The 12,896-nt window shown below is 33.8% G+C and overlaps 1 protein-coding gene across 1 annotated transcript in view; it reads right to left on the bottom strand.

Moving 5' to 3' along the window:
• Positions 1-361: 361 nt before the first annotated feature.
• Positions 362-12,896, bottom strand: part of CDC16 (cell division cycle 16) — a 48,606-nt gene continuing 36,071 nt past the window's right edge. Inside the window, exon 18 of the mRNA XM_001364559.4 lies at positions 362-9,019. Within this exon, the coding sequence (XP_001364596.1) occupies positions 8,751-9,019 (269 nt within the window). The 3' untranslated portion in view covers positions 362-8,750. The remainder of the gene's footprint in view (positions 9,020-12,896) is intronic.

Genomic DNA, 12,896 nt, shown 5'->3' with positions numbered 1-12,896 from the left:
TTATTACAAGCTATTCGCATTAAAGTCAATTCAGTTTTTAGGTTAAGTAATTTGGATGGATTTTTAGATTACTAAAACAAGCCATCCACAATGAGGTGTTAAAGAGATTTTGAACCTTGTTTCTTCTGTCACTTGAACAACAGGTATACAAAATGATCAACAATTTGGAAGGCTTTGGAGTAGGAAACAATGTCCACTTCTCATGAATATCAGGTTTATGTTTTTACCTCTCTAGTCCACCATTTTGTCAGAAAAAAGAATTCTGTTGAAGAACTTTATTTTTCTGTCCTATATAGGGTTGCAAGATGTGTATGGTTGCATTCATACATAGAATGGCAGACAGGAAAAAAGACTAACAGTATTTAACAAGATAATTAAATTTTTGTTAGTTGGAATTTAATAGTATTTCAACAAACAATGGCCACCTTTAAACAGAACATAATTAATTAGCTTGGGAAACAACATACATTTATAAAATGCTTTTTTATTTACAAAGCACTTTCCTTACAACAACTCTTAAGGGGGTAATACAAGTATTCAATTTTACAGATGAAGAAATGAGGCTCAGAGGTGAAGTGAATTTGCCTAGGCTTACCCAGCTAGAATTAAAGGCTTCTGAGTCAGTGCTCTTTTCGTTCTTTTATGTATTGTATGTGTGTGTATTCCACTCTACAATAAACACTGCCTCTCAGATAGAAAACTTAGGTAAGAGAATATGGTTCCCAACCTTCATGCATATCAGAGAATTATGGTTACAAACACAAATAGTGAATATGAGCATGGATAGAGAAGTGCAGATAAAGGTCTAGCTGAGAAGGATCTGGAAAGGATTCTTGGAAGAGCTGTCATTCGAATTGGGCCTTAAAAGATGTATAGGAATTTAAGAGGCAAGAGAGGGAGGCGAGAGCATATGAACAAATGTAGTTTTACACTGTTACTAGCTTTTTTTATGTTTTGTTTCCTCAACTAGATTGTATATTCTGTGAGCAGAGATTTGTCTTGTGCTTTTTTGTGTTCTTTATCCTAGCACTATCTTTTGAAATTGTAAATAAACATCTGTTGATGATTTAAAAGTGCATGTAATTTCAATACTGAACTTGAAATGACAAAACTCACCTCTGGTAATTTTAATACTGATATAAAAACTTAAGGACAAAGCTTATTTCTTGGAGCAGGTATAACATGGGCTTGTTTAATGCTGTCTTTCTGTCCACCAAATAGAATTTAAGCAGATAGACAAGTGATATGAGTTTAAGGAGAAATGTTTTCAACTGTTTTGGGTGGTCAAGATTCTAATTTGGTGACTTCGTGGAAAAGATAACAATGCTTCTCTAAAAATCACGTTACAGCTAAAGAATAATGAAATCATTTTTTCCTTACTGTTTTCTTATTCAAAAAGATTTGGTATTATCTAGCAAAAAGTTTAGAACACATGTATCAGACTACCCCCTTCAAAAAGATGACTCTCAAACATGTTAATACTTTCAATATCCTGTATGACCTATAGAGAGAACACCAAGTCAGGAGACATTGGGAAAGTCTTGTTTCTGCCATTAACTAGTCATTATCTCTCAGATTGGTCATCAGTAATATGACAAGGTTAAAATAGATGATCTCTAGAGTCCAGATATGCTAGGAGCAAACATTTTTAATAAGTAGTTATATTAAATGTAGAATGTTCCTAAGTCTGTCCTTTATTATTATGACTTTTTTCAAGTTTTTGATGGGATCACAAAACTTGAACTTGAAGGGACCTTGGAGATTATTTGGTCCAATTCCCTCATTTCTACCAATGAGTAAACTGAAGCCCAGGGATATTCAATCAAGTAACTTGCTCCAGTCAAACAAGTCGCATCAAAGGCAGGATATGAACCCAGGCTCTCTTAACTGACAGGTGCAAAGGTATAAAGTCCCTGATATTGTATGGCAAGAATCCATGTTGGTGCCTCTCAAATGCTTTGGAAACAAATGGGTTATAAATCATGAGGGAGAAATGGGTGAGGGTAGGGAGGAAACTGTGCCCTCTGAACCTGCAGTTGGGTGTTCAGGCTTGGTCTGGTTTTCAAAGAAAGCTTAATGAGCTAGGATGGCATAACAGACAGATCCCTGGATTTGGTATTACCAAGACCAAGAGCTTTATCCTGACTCCCACACCAAATAGCTATGTGAACTGGAAATGTCATTTAAACCTCACACTGTGCCTCAGTTTCTTCATCTGTAAATTCAGGGGACTGGATTTGATGGCTTCTAAGGCCATTTCCAGGTCTAAATCTATGAATTTATGACAAAAGATTTTCACTGGATACAACATTTTACAGAACAGGAAACGGAGTATACATTGTTAATCTTCAATGTCAATTACTTCTCTCCATCCAGTCAACTAATCAATTTAATTAGAATTTGATAAGCACCTACTATGTGCCAGGCATTATGCTAAATGAAATTTTAAGTTTAAACTGACCTCCTTAATGTGTTCTCTCTCTATTCCTTTTCCTGCCTCTACAACTTTGTACAGGCTGTTTGTTCCCCAAGTTTGGGATGAATGCCCTTTCACTCTTTAGAATCCTTTAAAGCTCGATTAAGAGAGTCTTCTACATAAGCTCTTTTTTGATGCTAGTGCCTTACTTTTGAAATTTATTTTGCATGTGCATGCACACACACTTTTAAACATAATTTAATATTCTTGAGGTCAGGGATTTTTTTTTGTCTTTATCTCTAGTACTGAGCATAGTGCTTGACATATATTAAGTGCACACATTGTTTTCTTATCCTACTATTTCTTAAGCCAAGTTATACCTTTCTCTATTTCTCCTCTGAGTTATATTTAATTTCAGTTTTCACACAAATCAATTAAAGGAATGAGACAATTTTGCTTTTGCATCTTGAAAAAGAACATTTTGATCATGCAAATCATGTAAGACATCACAATGTATGGGAGAGCAAGAGAGTTCATTTTATTTTCAAAATATCAATTCCCAACAACTATAAGAGCACTCATTTAGGACAAATCATGTTTGTATTGTGATGGTTTATAAAATGCTTTCTGAAAACCCTGTGATGTGGGTTGTCATCCTCATTTTACAGTGGAGCAAATGGAGACTCCAGGATGTTAAGTGTATTTAGGGGTATCCTGGTTATCAATGTCGTAGATGAGGTTTGAATTCAGGACTTCAGACTCACAGTCCAGTGCCTTTTCCTTTCCATTCCTAAACATTGACTGTTTACTGCTACTTTTTGCTTCTATGATATTAAATATAATCATTAAACAATTTATGATTTAAGACTTCATAGACAGAATTCCTTTCCTAACCTTTAAAATATGATTTGAATATACCTGTGGTATTATCATTCTTTCCATTTAAAACAACGGTATTTTTAAAAAGGGCAATTAAGAAATACTAGCATGAATTTTCCTTTAAGAAAAGCGCTTAAAGAGGAGTCAGCTGGGTAGTTCAGTGGATTGAGAACTAGGCCTAGAGATGGGAGGCCCTAGGTTCAAATCTGACCTCAGACACATCCCAGCTGTGTGACCCTGGGCAAGTCACTTAACCCCTATTTGCCTATCCCTTACCTCTCTTCTGTCTTGGAACCAATACACAGTATTGATTCCAAGATGGAAGGTAAGGGTTTTATTTTCTTTTTTTAAAGTGCTTAAAGCAAGAAAGGTGATTTTGGGAAACTAAATTGGTTTTGCCAGATGTTTCTTGATATTAACATATTTGATTTCCATGACCAAAACAAAGTTATATTAACTTTGACCAAGCATCAATTATGGGTGTGAATGACTTCATCATTTTTGTTCAAGGAAGTACCAAAGAAAGAAATGCTTATCCAAAGAAGCTTTTGCTTTCTATCATATATAATTGGCTGTTATTTTATAACCACAAAAATTTATCTCTAGTTTTTTTCTAAAAGAAAATTAAGCAGTTGCTCTTTTTTTAAACCCTCACCTTCCATCTTAGAAGCAATATAGTTTTCATAAACACAGTATTGGTTCCATGGCAGAAGATCGGTAAGGGCTAGGCAAAAGAGGTTCAGGGTCACACAAGTAGGACATGTCTGAGGTTGATTTGAACCCTGGACTTCACTTCTCTAGGCCTGGCTCTCAATCTATTAAACCACTTTGCTGCCCCTAGTTGCTCTATTTTTCTTTTAGATAAATTTTTAGCAAAAATATTCATCTGTCTGAACTGTTAGGAAAATAGGCAATTATGGAAACAAAAATGTATGAAGTTAAAAATTAACCTATTGGCTTTTTTATTCACTTACTATCTGAAATTATAAGCACTGAGAGTAGAGTAGTTGATGAGAAATATATACAAGCTTAAACTAACTTAAGACTTTGTCAACCTAAGACAGCACTTCAATGGTCAAGAGGTTATTTATCTAGCAAATTCACCTATCCAGAATATAGCCAAGAATAGCAGCCAAAACAGAGTAACAAAGCCTTAACATTTACATACATTACTCAGTATTAAGGAGCTCTTGTTCCAAGCTAATTTAATCTTACTTTAGAAGCAATTTCCATCATCTATTCTCCCTGTGTGCCCCAACCCCCAACCCATACTTTAGTTTTATCATCTTTAAAAAGAGGTAGTTGGGCTAGATAATCTTTAGTCACTTGAGCTGGAACATTCTATGATCTTAGATGTGATTAAGATTTCTCTGCAATTGCTTATAAGGGAGTAGGCCAGAGGGGTGAAGGCAAACAAAGTAACAAGAAACAATAGCCGAAGCATAAGGCAGGTAGAAATAAAAACGTTAAAAAGTGTGATAGGCTGGAACTCTTTAGGCAGAGGATAATGGCCCTATACACTGCAGAAGTCCATCAAGGTACCCACCACTCTTTGTTTACGATGATGGCTCTCAGTCACTGAAGAAAAGGTTTAATTATGTTCTTTTCATTAAGATAGCTAAAAATGAACATAGAAAGTCCTTCAGTTCCATCTATATAAGTGCTAGTTATTATCATCACTTATTGAAATCCTTTCCTTCCTTCAAGATGCAGCTTTTGCCATGAAACCTTCACTGACTCTTCTACCAGAGCTGAAAGTAATCTTTCCCTCCTTGAATTTCCCTGAACACTTTGTACTTTTTCTTTGCTCCATTAAGCTCTTCTTCACAACATATTTGTTGCAACCCCCACCCCATTCCATTAAACTATAATAACCTCATTGGAAGAAGAGACTGTGTAGTTTTCTCTTATTATAGCTAAGCCACTAACACCATGCCTTGCACATAATAAATATGAATGTATTGAGCTTATTTTTTGTTGAAAATAATTGAAATTCAAAAACAAGTTTTAGCAATTAAGGGGTAAGCTTCAGTTATCTGCAAATTTTACTGTTGTCAAACATCTTATTACCTGATTACTTTTTTTCTTACAACAAATGGGGGATGGCCCTTTTTTAGGGTTGAGAGCTTGGAAGATAAAATAAATTGGAGCTTATTTCACATGAATCAAAAAATTGCTTCTTTTCTATTCAATTTTTGGTTTTTAATCTGGTGGAATGCAGTTGTTCCAATCCTGGGTACAGCGGAAAATTAGGTTGGTTTTTTTTATACACAAAGGGGAAAACTTCCAAAGGTATTCGAGTTTAGTATTGCCAGTTTTGTACATTAAAATGCTGATTTAATAATTCTTTATATTGGGAAAAAAATCCTTCACAAAACTTTGATGGAATTTATACCAAAGAATTCAAAGTAATTCAACAAATATTAAGCACATATTATGTACAAGGTACATGCACTGAATATGAACTTTTGTGAACTTATGGGTTTTTTCACGTTATCACAGGTCGGGGTCTCCAGTATTACATTTATTTCTAGGTATATGAAGAAAAGCAGCACAGCTTAAAAAAAAGAAAATAGCAGAGATAGAGATAGTATCTCACATTCAACCATAGTTCTTAAAGAGTTTTAAAGTCCTATTGTACAAGATGACCTTGTGCTCCCATAGACTATGACAGTAGGGTAATTATATAAAGCCCTACCAAGCCAGAAAGACTTCAAGGTCATGACTAGCTAAAACAACAAAGACCAAACTATTAGGTTGCTTGAAAGTGAAAGTAAGATCAAACAGGAAACTCATTTACTAGATGGGAATAGCATCTGACAACCAGGTGATGATTATTTTTGGCCAAAGCACTTCATAAAACCTATTAAGAGTGGGAATGAAATCACAAGTTGAAGTACTGCAATAAGGGATACTGATATTGGCACATTTTTAGAGCATCAAAATGTATAGCTTTGGGTAAAGATATTAACTTAGAATATCTATGTAATCCAGCAACTGGATTAATAGGTTATTTTATTCTCCTTTACTTAAAACCAAGTGTCCACTTTTTGTGAACTTTGATACATAGTCTAATAAATGCATAAGACGAAGTTCTTAAGGCAGTTTATCAATTCAGAAAAAATCGTTGTAGATTCATTGTGTATTAATTGGAAATTTAATTTTTCTGTGAGAGAGGAAAGAGGGTCTAGTTCTGTGATTGCACTGTTGTAAAGAATATCCAATTTGGAAATTCCCTCCAGTTATGCAGCTTGGCAACTCCTCTGTAATTAATTTTTAAGGCCTTCACAGTACAGGTTCTTAATTTTTTTGTATTGTGGACTCCTTTGGTAGTCTGGTAAAGCCTGTTCTCATTAAAAAAATACTAAGTTTCAATGACTGGGGAGTTTCAAACTAAACCAGGGAAGTCATTTTTCTTTGATGTAAAAGTAAATTTGGAAGGGAACTCTTTTAGAGGTTTAATCTAAATCAGAGAAAGAAGCTGTACTATAAATATTATTTTTTTAAATCTTAAGAATTCGGAAAATTAGCTGGGGTCATTTAACAAAAATAAAGAAATGAAAAAGAAAAAGAATATGACTTTAAAACCTTCTAAAGTAAGTAATATTGGTAATTCTTAAACATTAAGTTACTGATGAGTTAGTAGAGGAAAGCCAAACATTGATAGCTCTTATTTTAGTTTGTTAATGTGGTTTCTATACTAATGAATCACTGGTCTAGAATAACTCTCCATTTCCTGTTCCTTCCCAATCCATTTGTTACTCCACCCCCACCTCCCACCTTTGTCAAGTTTCTACTCTAATCAAGTCAAAATCAAAGATTATGCTACCTGTTTTTGGGCTTGAAAATCCAGCCAGGCAACAAAATCACCACTGCCCTTCGTACATAATGTACCCTACATGTTCTAGCTCACCATCTGTCATTTTGTGAAATTTCTCAAAACCAATCACTCAGGTAAAATATCTATCCACCTTTGTTCTTATTTCTGTGTGGTCATGGGATCATGGAATTTAGATCTGGAAGGCAATTTAAAGGCCATCCAAATCTAACTTCCTCATTAAGTTTGAGGATACTTGAGAGGCCCAAAGAAGTTAAATGATTTGCCTGAGGTCACATAGCTAGCTGGTAGGTGGCTGATCTGGGTAGAGATTTTGAGTAGATGGGGTGGTAGCCAAAATAGTTATCTCAATGGTACTACCATGCATTATGAACTTAATAGGTTATTATAAAACAAATATTTTTATAAACTGGCAGTAGATTTAAGAAATATCATCAAGCAGGCAATACAGCTACATCTATAATCTTTTCACAAATGGAAATGGACACAACTAAGTTTTTAAAAAAATCAAACATCCCAGAGTCAAAAAGGAACAAGAAAAATTAAAAAATACTTGCTAAATATATACAATGGTATTTGAATTACTCAAGGGGCCATATGTAAAGTTTAACATCAAGTGAGTATGAAATGAGTATGACAGTCTCAAGGTTCCCTAACTGAACTAATTACAAATCTTTTCAGTGAATTCACAGTAGGGTGACTCTTGCTAATTAAAAGTGACTAAACTACAAAAAAAAAATCACAGTTTTAGTTTCAAAATAAGCCACACTACACATTTTAACAAAATATTAGGAGACAAAAAAAAGGTCTAACATTATACCAGAAGAAGGTGCCTGATATTTTCTAAATCAAATTCAGAATATATATAACTAGGAGTCATTTGTTCATAACATTAAAATTATGTACCATTAAAAATAATTACTAGCTCACCTTTCACACAATCTTAGAGTTACATAAGAAAAGTGCTTAAGATGCTAAAATTAATTGCCAAAAATAGAAAAAGAGAACCAAACATTTAATATAGCTTAAAAATTTGGTCATCAATTTGGTATGCAAAAATGAGATGAAATCAAATTTGCCTCCCAAATACTAAAGATATAGAAGTTAAAAAGATCAGTGAATCACTTAGAAGTTTATTTTAAAGAACAAAAAGCTAATTTTGTATTAAGATTCCTTATAATTCTTTTGTGTGTGTTTTTTTTAATGACAAAATGTGCTTCACTGGTAGGCTAAAAGTTTGGCAGCCTTAACACTATAACAACCTTTAGCTGTTTTAAATTAATTTTTATGTGTACTGTAAACAATTTCATATGAATTTCTTAGCATTCATCACAGTTTTAATAGCAGTCAAAGGGTCTCATTACAGTTTAAAAAACAAGACGGTTTACCTTCTTTATTCCATTATGTGTAATTTTTTTTAGAATCAGTAAAATTGGAAAACCATCTGTTGTGAAGGTGTGCTATCCAGTCTTTTAAGGCAGGCATTAGTTCTCCGCTGCTAGATGTAGAGATGTAGTTTAGATTCATATAAAAAATAGCAAATTCTTCAAACATGACAGGGATGTGACAAAATACTAACATACTAGGGCAAATTGAAATTTTGACCAGGGCTTTGAATCATGTACTATGGTCTGACATGGAAGTTTCTAACATCATGTCGCTTTCATTCATTTCAATTTCAAAGGTTTCTTCCAATGGAGGCCTGGAATCTGTGTTTTTCCTTGAATGATGGGAAGTTTCTAATGGGATAAGCCCAGTTTCTTCCAGAGTCTGCCTTTCTATATCAAATTCCCTGAAATCCCATGGAGGTGAAATGATGTTTTTCAGTGTCTTCATTGTATGTACATCAAAGTCATAACATCTCAATTTGTCTTTGATCTCTGTACCTAAAAAACAAAAAAAGAAAAACCTCAAAGTGAGTATTGCCACAATGTCTAGATCTGTCACTTATAGAGATAGAGAACTGAATTTGTGATTTCATTAGTATTGGTAGCTCCTGGATGAAAAAATCCCCTCTATCAGGGCACATTGGCACCAACTCTTAAGAATAGAGAGCTGTTTAGAGTAGATGCCTCAAACTTGTAGCCCACAAAACTCTTGGTGCAGTCTGAACTAGATTAAAAATTAGATGTGAAAAAATGTAACCGAAAAATGTTTCAACAAAATAAATAAAAACATAACAAAATACAGATCATGCTAACTTGTGGTTTTCCAAGTTCATGTACAGCCCACAGAGAACCATTTCTATTTTAATCTGATACCACTGGCTTAAAGCATTAAGAGATTAAGGGATTTGTAAGTCACAGAGTCATGTAAGAGGAGTAGAACTTGAACCCAAGTCTTCCCGATTCCAAGGTTGGCTCTTTTTAAATTAGTAAGAAACTGAGAGAAAGGAAGACACTAGTGTCTTCAGGATCAAAGGCAGAGGGAAAGATCCCATTCATATCAGTACTTTTTGTAGTAACAGCTAAATGAAAGCAAAGTGAATCTTTACTATTTGGTAATAAATAAAGTGCAATATAAAATATTTTTGTTCCATAAGAAAGAATGAATAAGATTTTTGAAAAATCTGAGATAGCCTGTGTGAATATATATGAAGAACAAACTAAGCAGAACCAAAACAATGTATACAATGACCACAACATAAGAATGTGAAAGAACTTTGATCAAGGCAATAATCTTATTTTTGAAGACTGATGAAGCATGTCTCCCTCCTTTCAGAAGAAATGGAAGATTCTAATTACAGAGTAAAACATACACCGCAGGACATAGCCAATCTACTGATTTTTTTAGATTAATAATATTTCTTTATTATGAGGAAGAATTTTACTAGGAAGAAGAAATTCAATAGGAAGTCATAGCAATGTAAAAAAAATTAAACTTTCTTAAATAGGAGATGCTATTCACAATAATGATAAAAATATATAGCAAATATTTGAGCCATCACCTATCAAGATCTACACAAGAGATTTAGAGGGAAAATTATAAGTTTTACAGAAATAATTAAATAATTGTAGAAACATTAAATGTATGTGGAATATAATAAACATGGCAATACTATTAAATTAATTTATAGCTTTAAAGCAATGCCAATTAAAATATCAATGGGTTATAGGTCCTAGAATTAAATAAAACGACAACTATATATATAAGGAAGAATTGTCAAAAATATTGAGGGACATTGTAAAGATTAAAATGATCATGTATTAGATAAAAGAAATAAGCTCAATGGTACAAAATAACTGAGCACTAGAACCAAAGTAATGCAATAGATTAATATTTGATAAATATAAGGCTAAAAAACAATAGAATATGCATTAATAATAATAAAAATTACTGGATAAACTGAATACTACTATGGTGATAAAAATGGAACTAGCCCAACATCTCTCATTAACAAGAAGGACTGACTTATAAAGAGTGTACCAAAAAATCTTTAGTTTGGTTTCAAGATCAGTAGGTTCAATAAAACATACAATACTTCTTAGCTGTTTAGCAAATATAAGAAATTATAGAAAATAGAAATAGACAAACTTAATTAAATACAAATAGCTTTTATGCAAGTCAAGCATCCAGAATAAAAAGATAAAAATTGAGGGAAAATATTTGTGAAAAATATTTCTGGATAAAGTTTTAAATCTGATATGGAACTGACAAACTTAAGAGTAATCTCTATTTTCCCCCCAAATATCATCAAATGATATGAAAAGGTATTTTCAAAAAAACACAAAACACTAATAACCATGAGGAATAAAAAATATCACCATTTTAATAGCAAAAATAATTTTAAGTAGTAACTGGATTTGTGGGGAAAAAAACAACAAAAAAACCCCAGCTATATTACTGAATTACTCTACTAAAAGAATTATGAACTGGCACAATTATGGAAAGCAAAATAGAATGATTATAAACAAAAATAGTTTTAAAGTTTCCTTTAATGATTATATTATTTTAGGTATGGATTCATGAATTCCAGATCATTACACACCTTCAGAGACCATAAATAACTTGTTTCCTGGAAAGCTTTAATAATTTTAACATTTACTGATTCTTTCTATATTGTGAATTTTAGATTTACTCCACCCTGCTTAGTCTAACAAAATAGGAATGTCTACACCCATACTTAAGGATTAAGTGTTGAGAAGGATGGCCTATGACAGACATGTACTAGCAAATGACAAATCAGAAACAACTGACAGACCCCTGGGCTGTCCTAAGTCAAGCTTAAGCTACCATTGGTACATGTGAGATGCAGGAAGTGATGTAAAAACAGTCTATATGTTTCACGTCACTTCCTCTCTCCGGGCGCTTTTTGAGGAGAGGTAGCTCTGGCTCTTGCGGCGGGGAGGTGCTGGTGGCAGCATGCTGAGCATCTTGGCATCTTGGCGTGGCTGCAGCTATTGTCTGGGTTTGGCAGTGAGCATCCTTGATACAGTAACTGGGAGAAGCTTAATATTGTAAGTCAGGTGAAGCATCTTCTCTGAGCTCTCTCGGAGTTTAGGCTGATTTCTTTTTCCTTTATCTTCCAAAATGCCATCCTCTTAGGAAGCCTCTAATCTTCTGAGGAGGCCTCATGGTAGAGGTCTGAACTCCCCTTGGCTCAGGCTAGGCCAGAGACATCCTATATCCTTTTCCCTCTGTCTTCTTCTTAATTCCTTTCCTTTATATTAATTAAACCACCATAAAATTTCCAAACTGACTTGAGTATTTTATTTGGGATTTGAATTAAATCTCTGGTGACCAGTGAAATTTATATTCAGTCTCAACCCTAAATTTACCCTTACAATATACACACAGAGCACAAGACCTAGAGTCAGATGTGAGTTCAAAGTCTTCCTCAGATACTTACTACGTGTGTAACTATTGGCAAGTCACCTTATCCCTATCCATCTTAGTTTTCTCATTTGTAAAATGGGGATAACAATAGCACTGATCTCTCTGCCCCAAGATTATTGAGATAAAATGAGATATTTTTAAAGTACTCTGCAAACCTCAAAGTGCTACATAAATACTAGCCACTATTATCATCATCAACAATAATGCTAATGCCATTAAAGAGTCAAAAGAAGACATAACCTCTGAACTGAGGATATTATGATCTAATGGGGGTGGCAGAGACAAAGCATATTGACAGGTGAAATGACTATAAAATATTTCAATAAATATAAAATAAACTGGAGCATTTTTATAATACTGGCTTTGTATATTCATGGTAGATATTGTGCCACCTATCTAGTCACTATTCCTTGCCTGTTAAAAGTTTTCATTTTGGGATGAACTGGATGATTTCTTTAAGACCTGGAAAGACCTACATGAACTGATGTGGAGTGAAATAAGCAGAACCAGGAAAACACTATACACAGTAACTGAAACATTGTGGGACAATCAAATGTAATAGAGTTTGCTACTAACAGTAATTCTGAGGGACTTATGAAAAGGAATGCTATCCACATCTAGAGAAAGAACTATGGTAGTAGAAATGGAGAAGAAAACATGATTGATCACTTGTTTATTTGGGCATATGATTTTGGGGCTTTGGTCTTAAAAGATTACTCTCTTACAAAAATGAATATGGAAACAGGTTTTGAGTGATAATACAGTTTCATGATTCTGCAGTTCTATTCAACATCATATGAAAAGAAGTGAAAGAGGATGTGTAGCAATTCATGGCAGGGATCTAGTGAAGCCAGCTTGGCAGCAGGATTTGAAGGCAGAGAGAAAAGAATACTGTGGAACAGAACTGGTGTACTGAGAGTCAAAAAT

Source organism: Monodelphis domestica, chromosome 8 (assembly GCF_027887165.1).
Source record: "Monodelphis domestica isolate mMonDom1 chromosome 8, mMonDom1.pri, whole genome shotgun sequence".
NCBI lineage: Eukaryota > Metazoa > Chordata > Mammalia > Didelphimorphia > Didelphidae > Monodelphis > Monodelphis domestica.
Note: the sequence above shows the minus strand (reverse complement) of the source record. Positions and strands in the feature narration are given on the sequence as shown.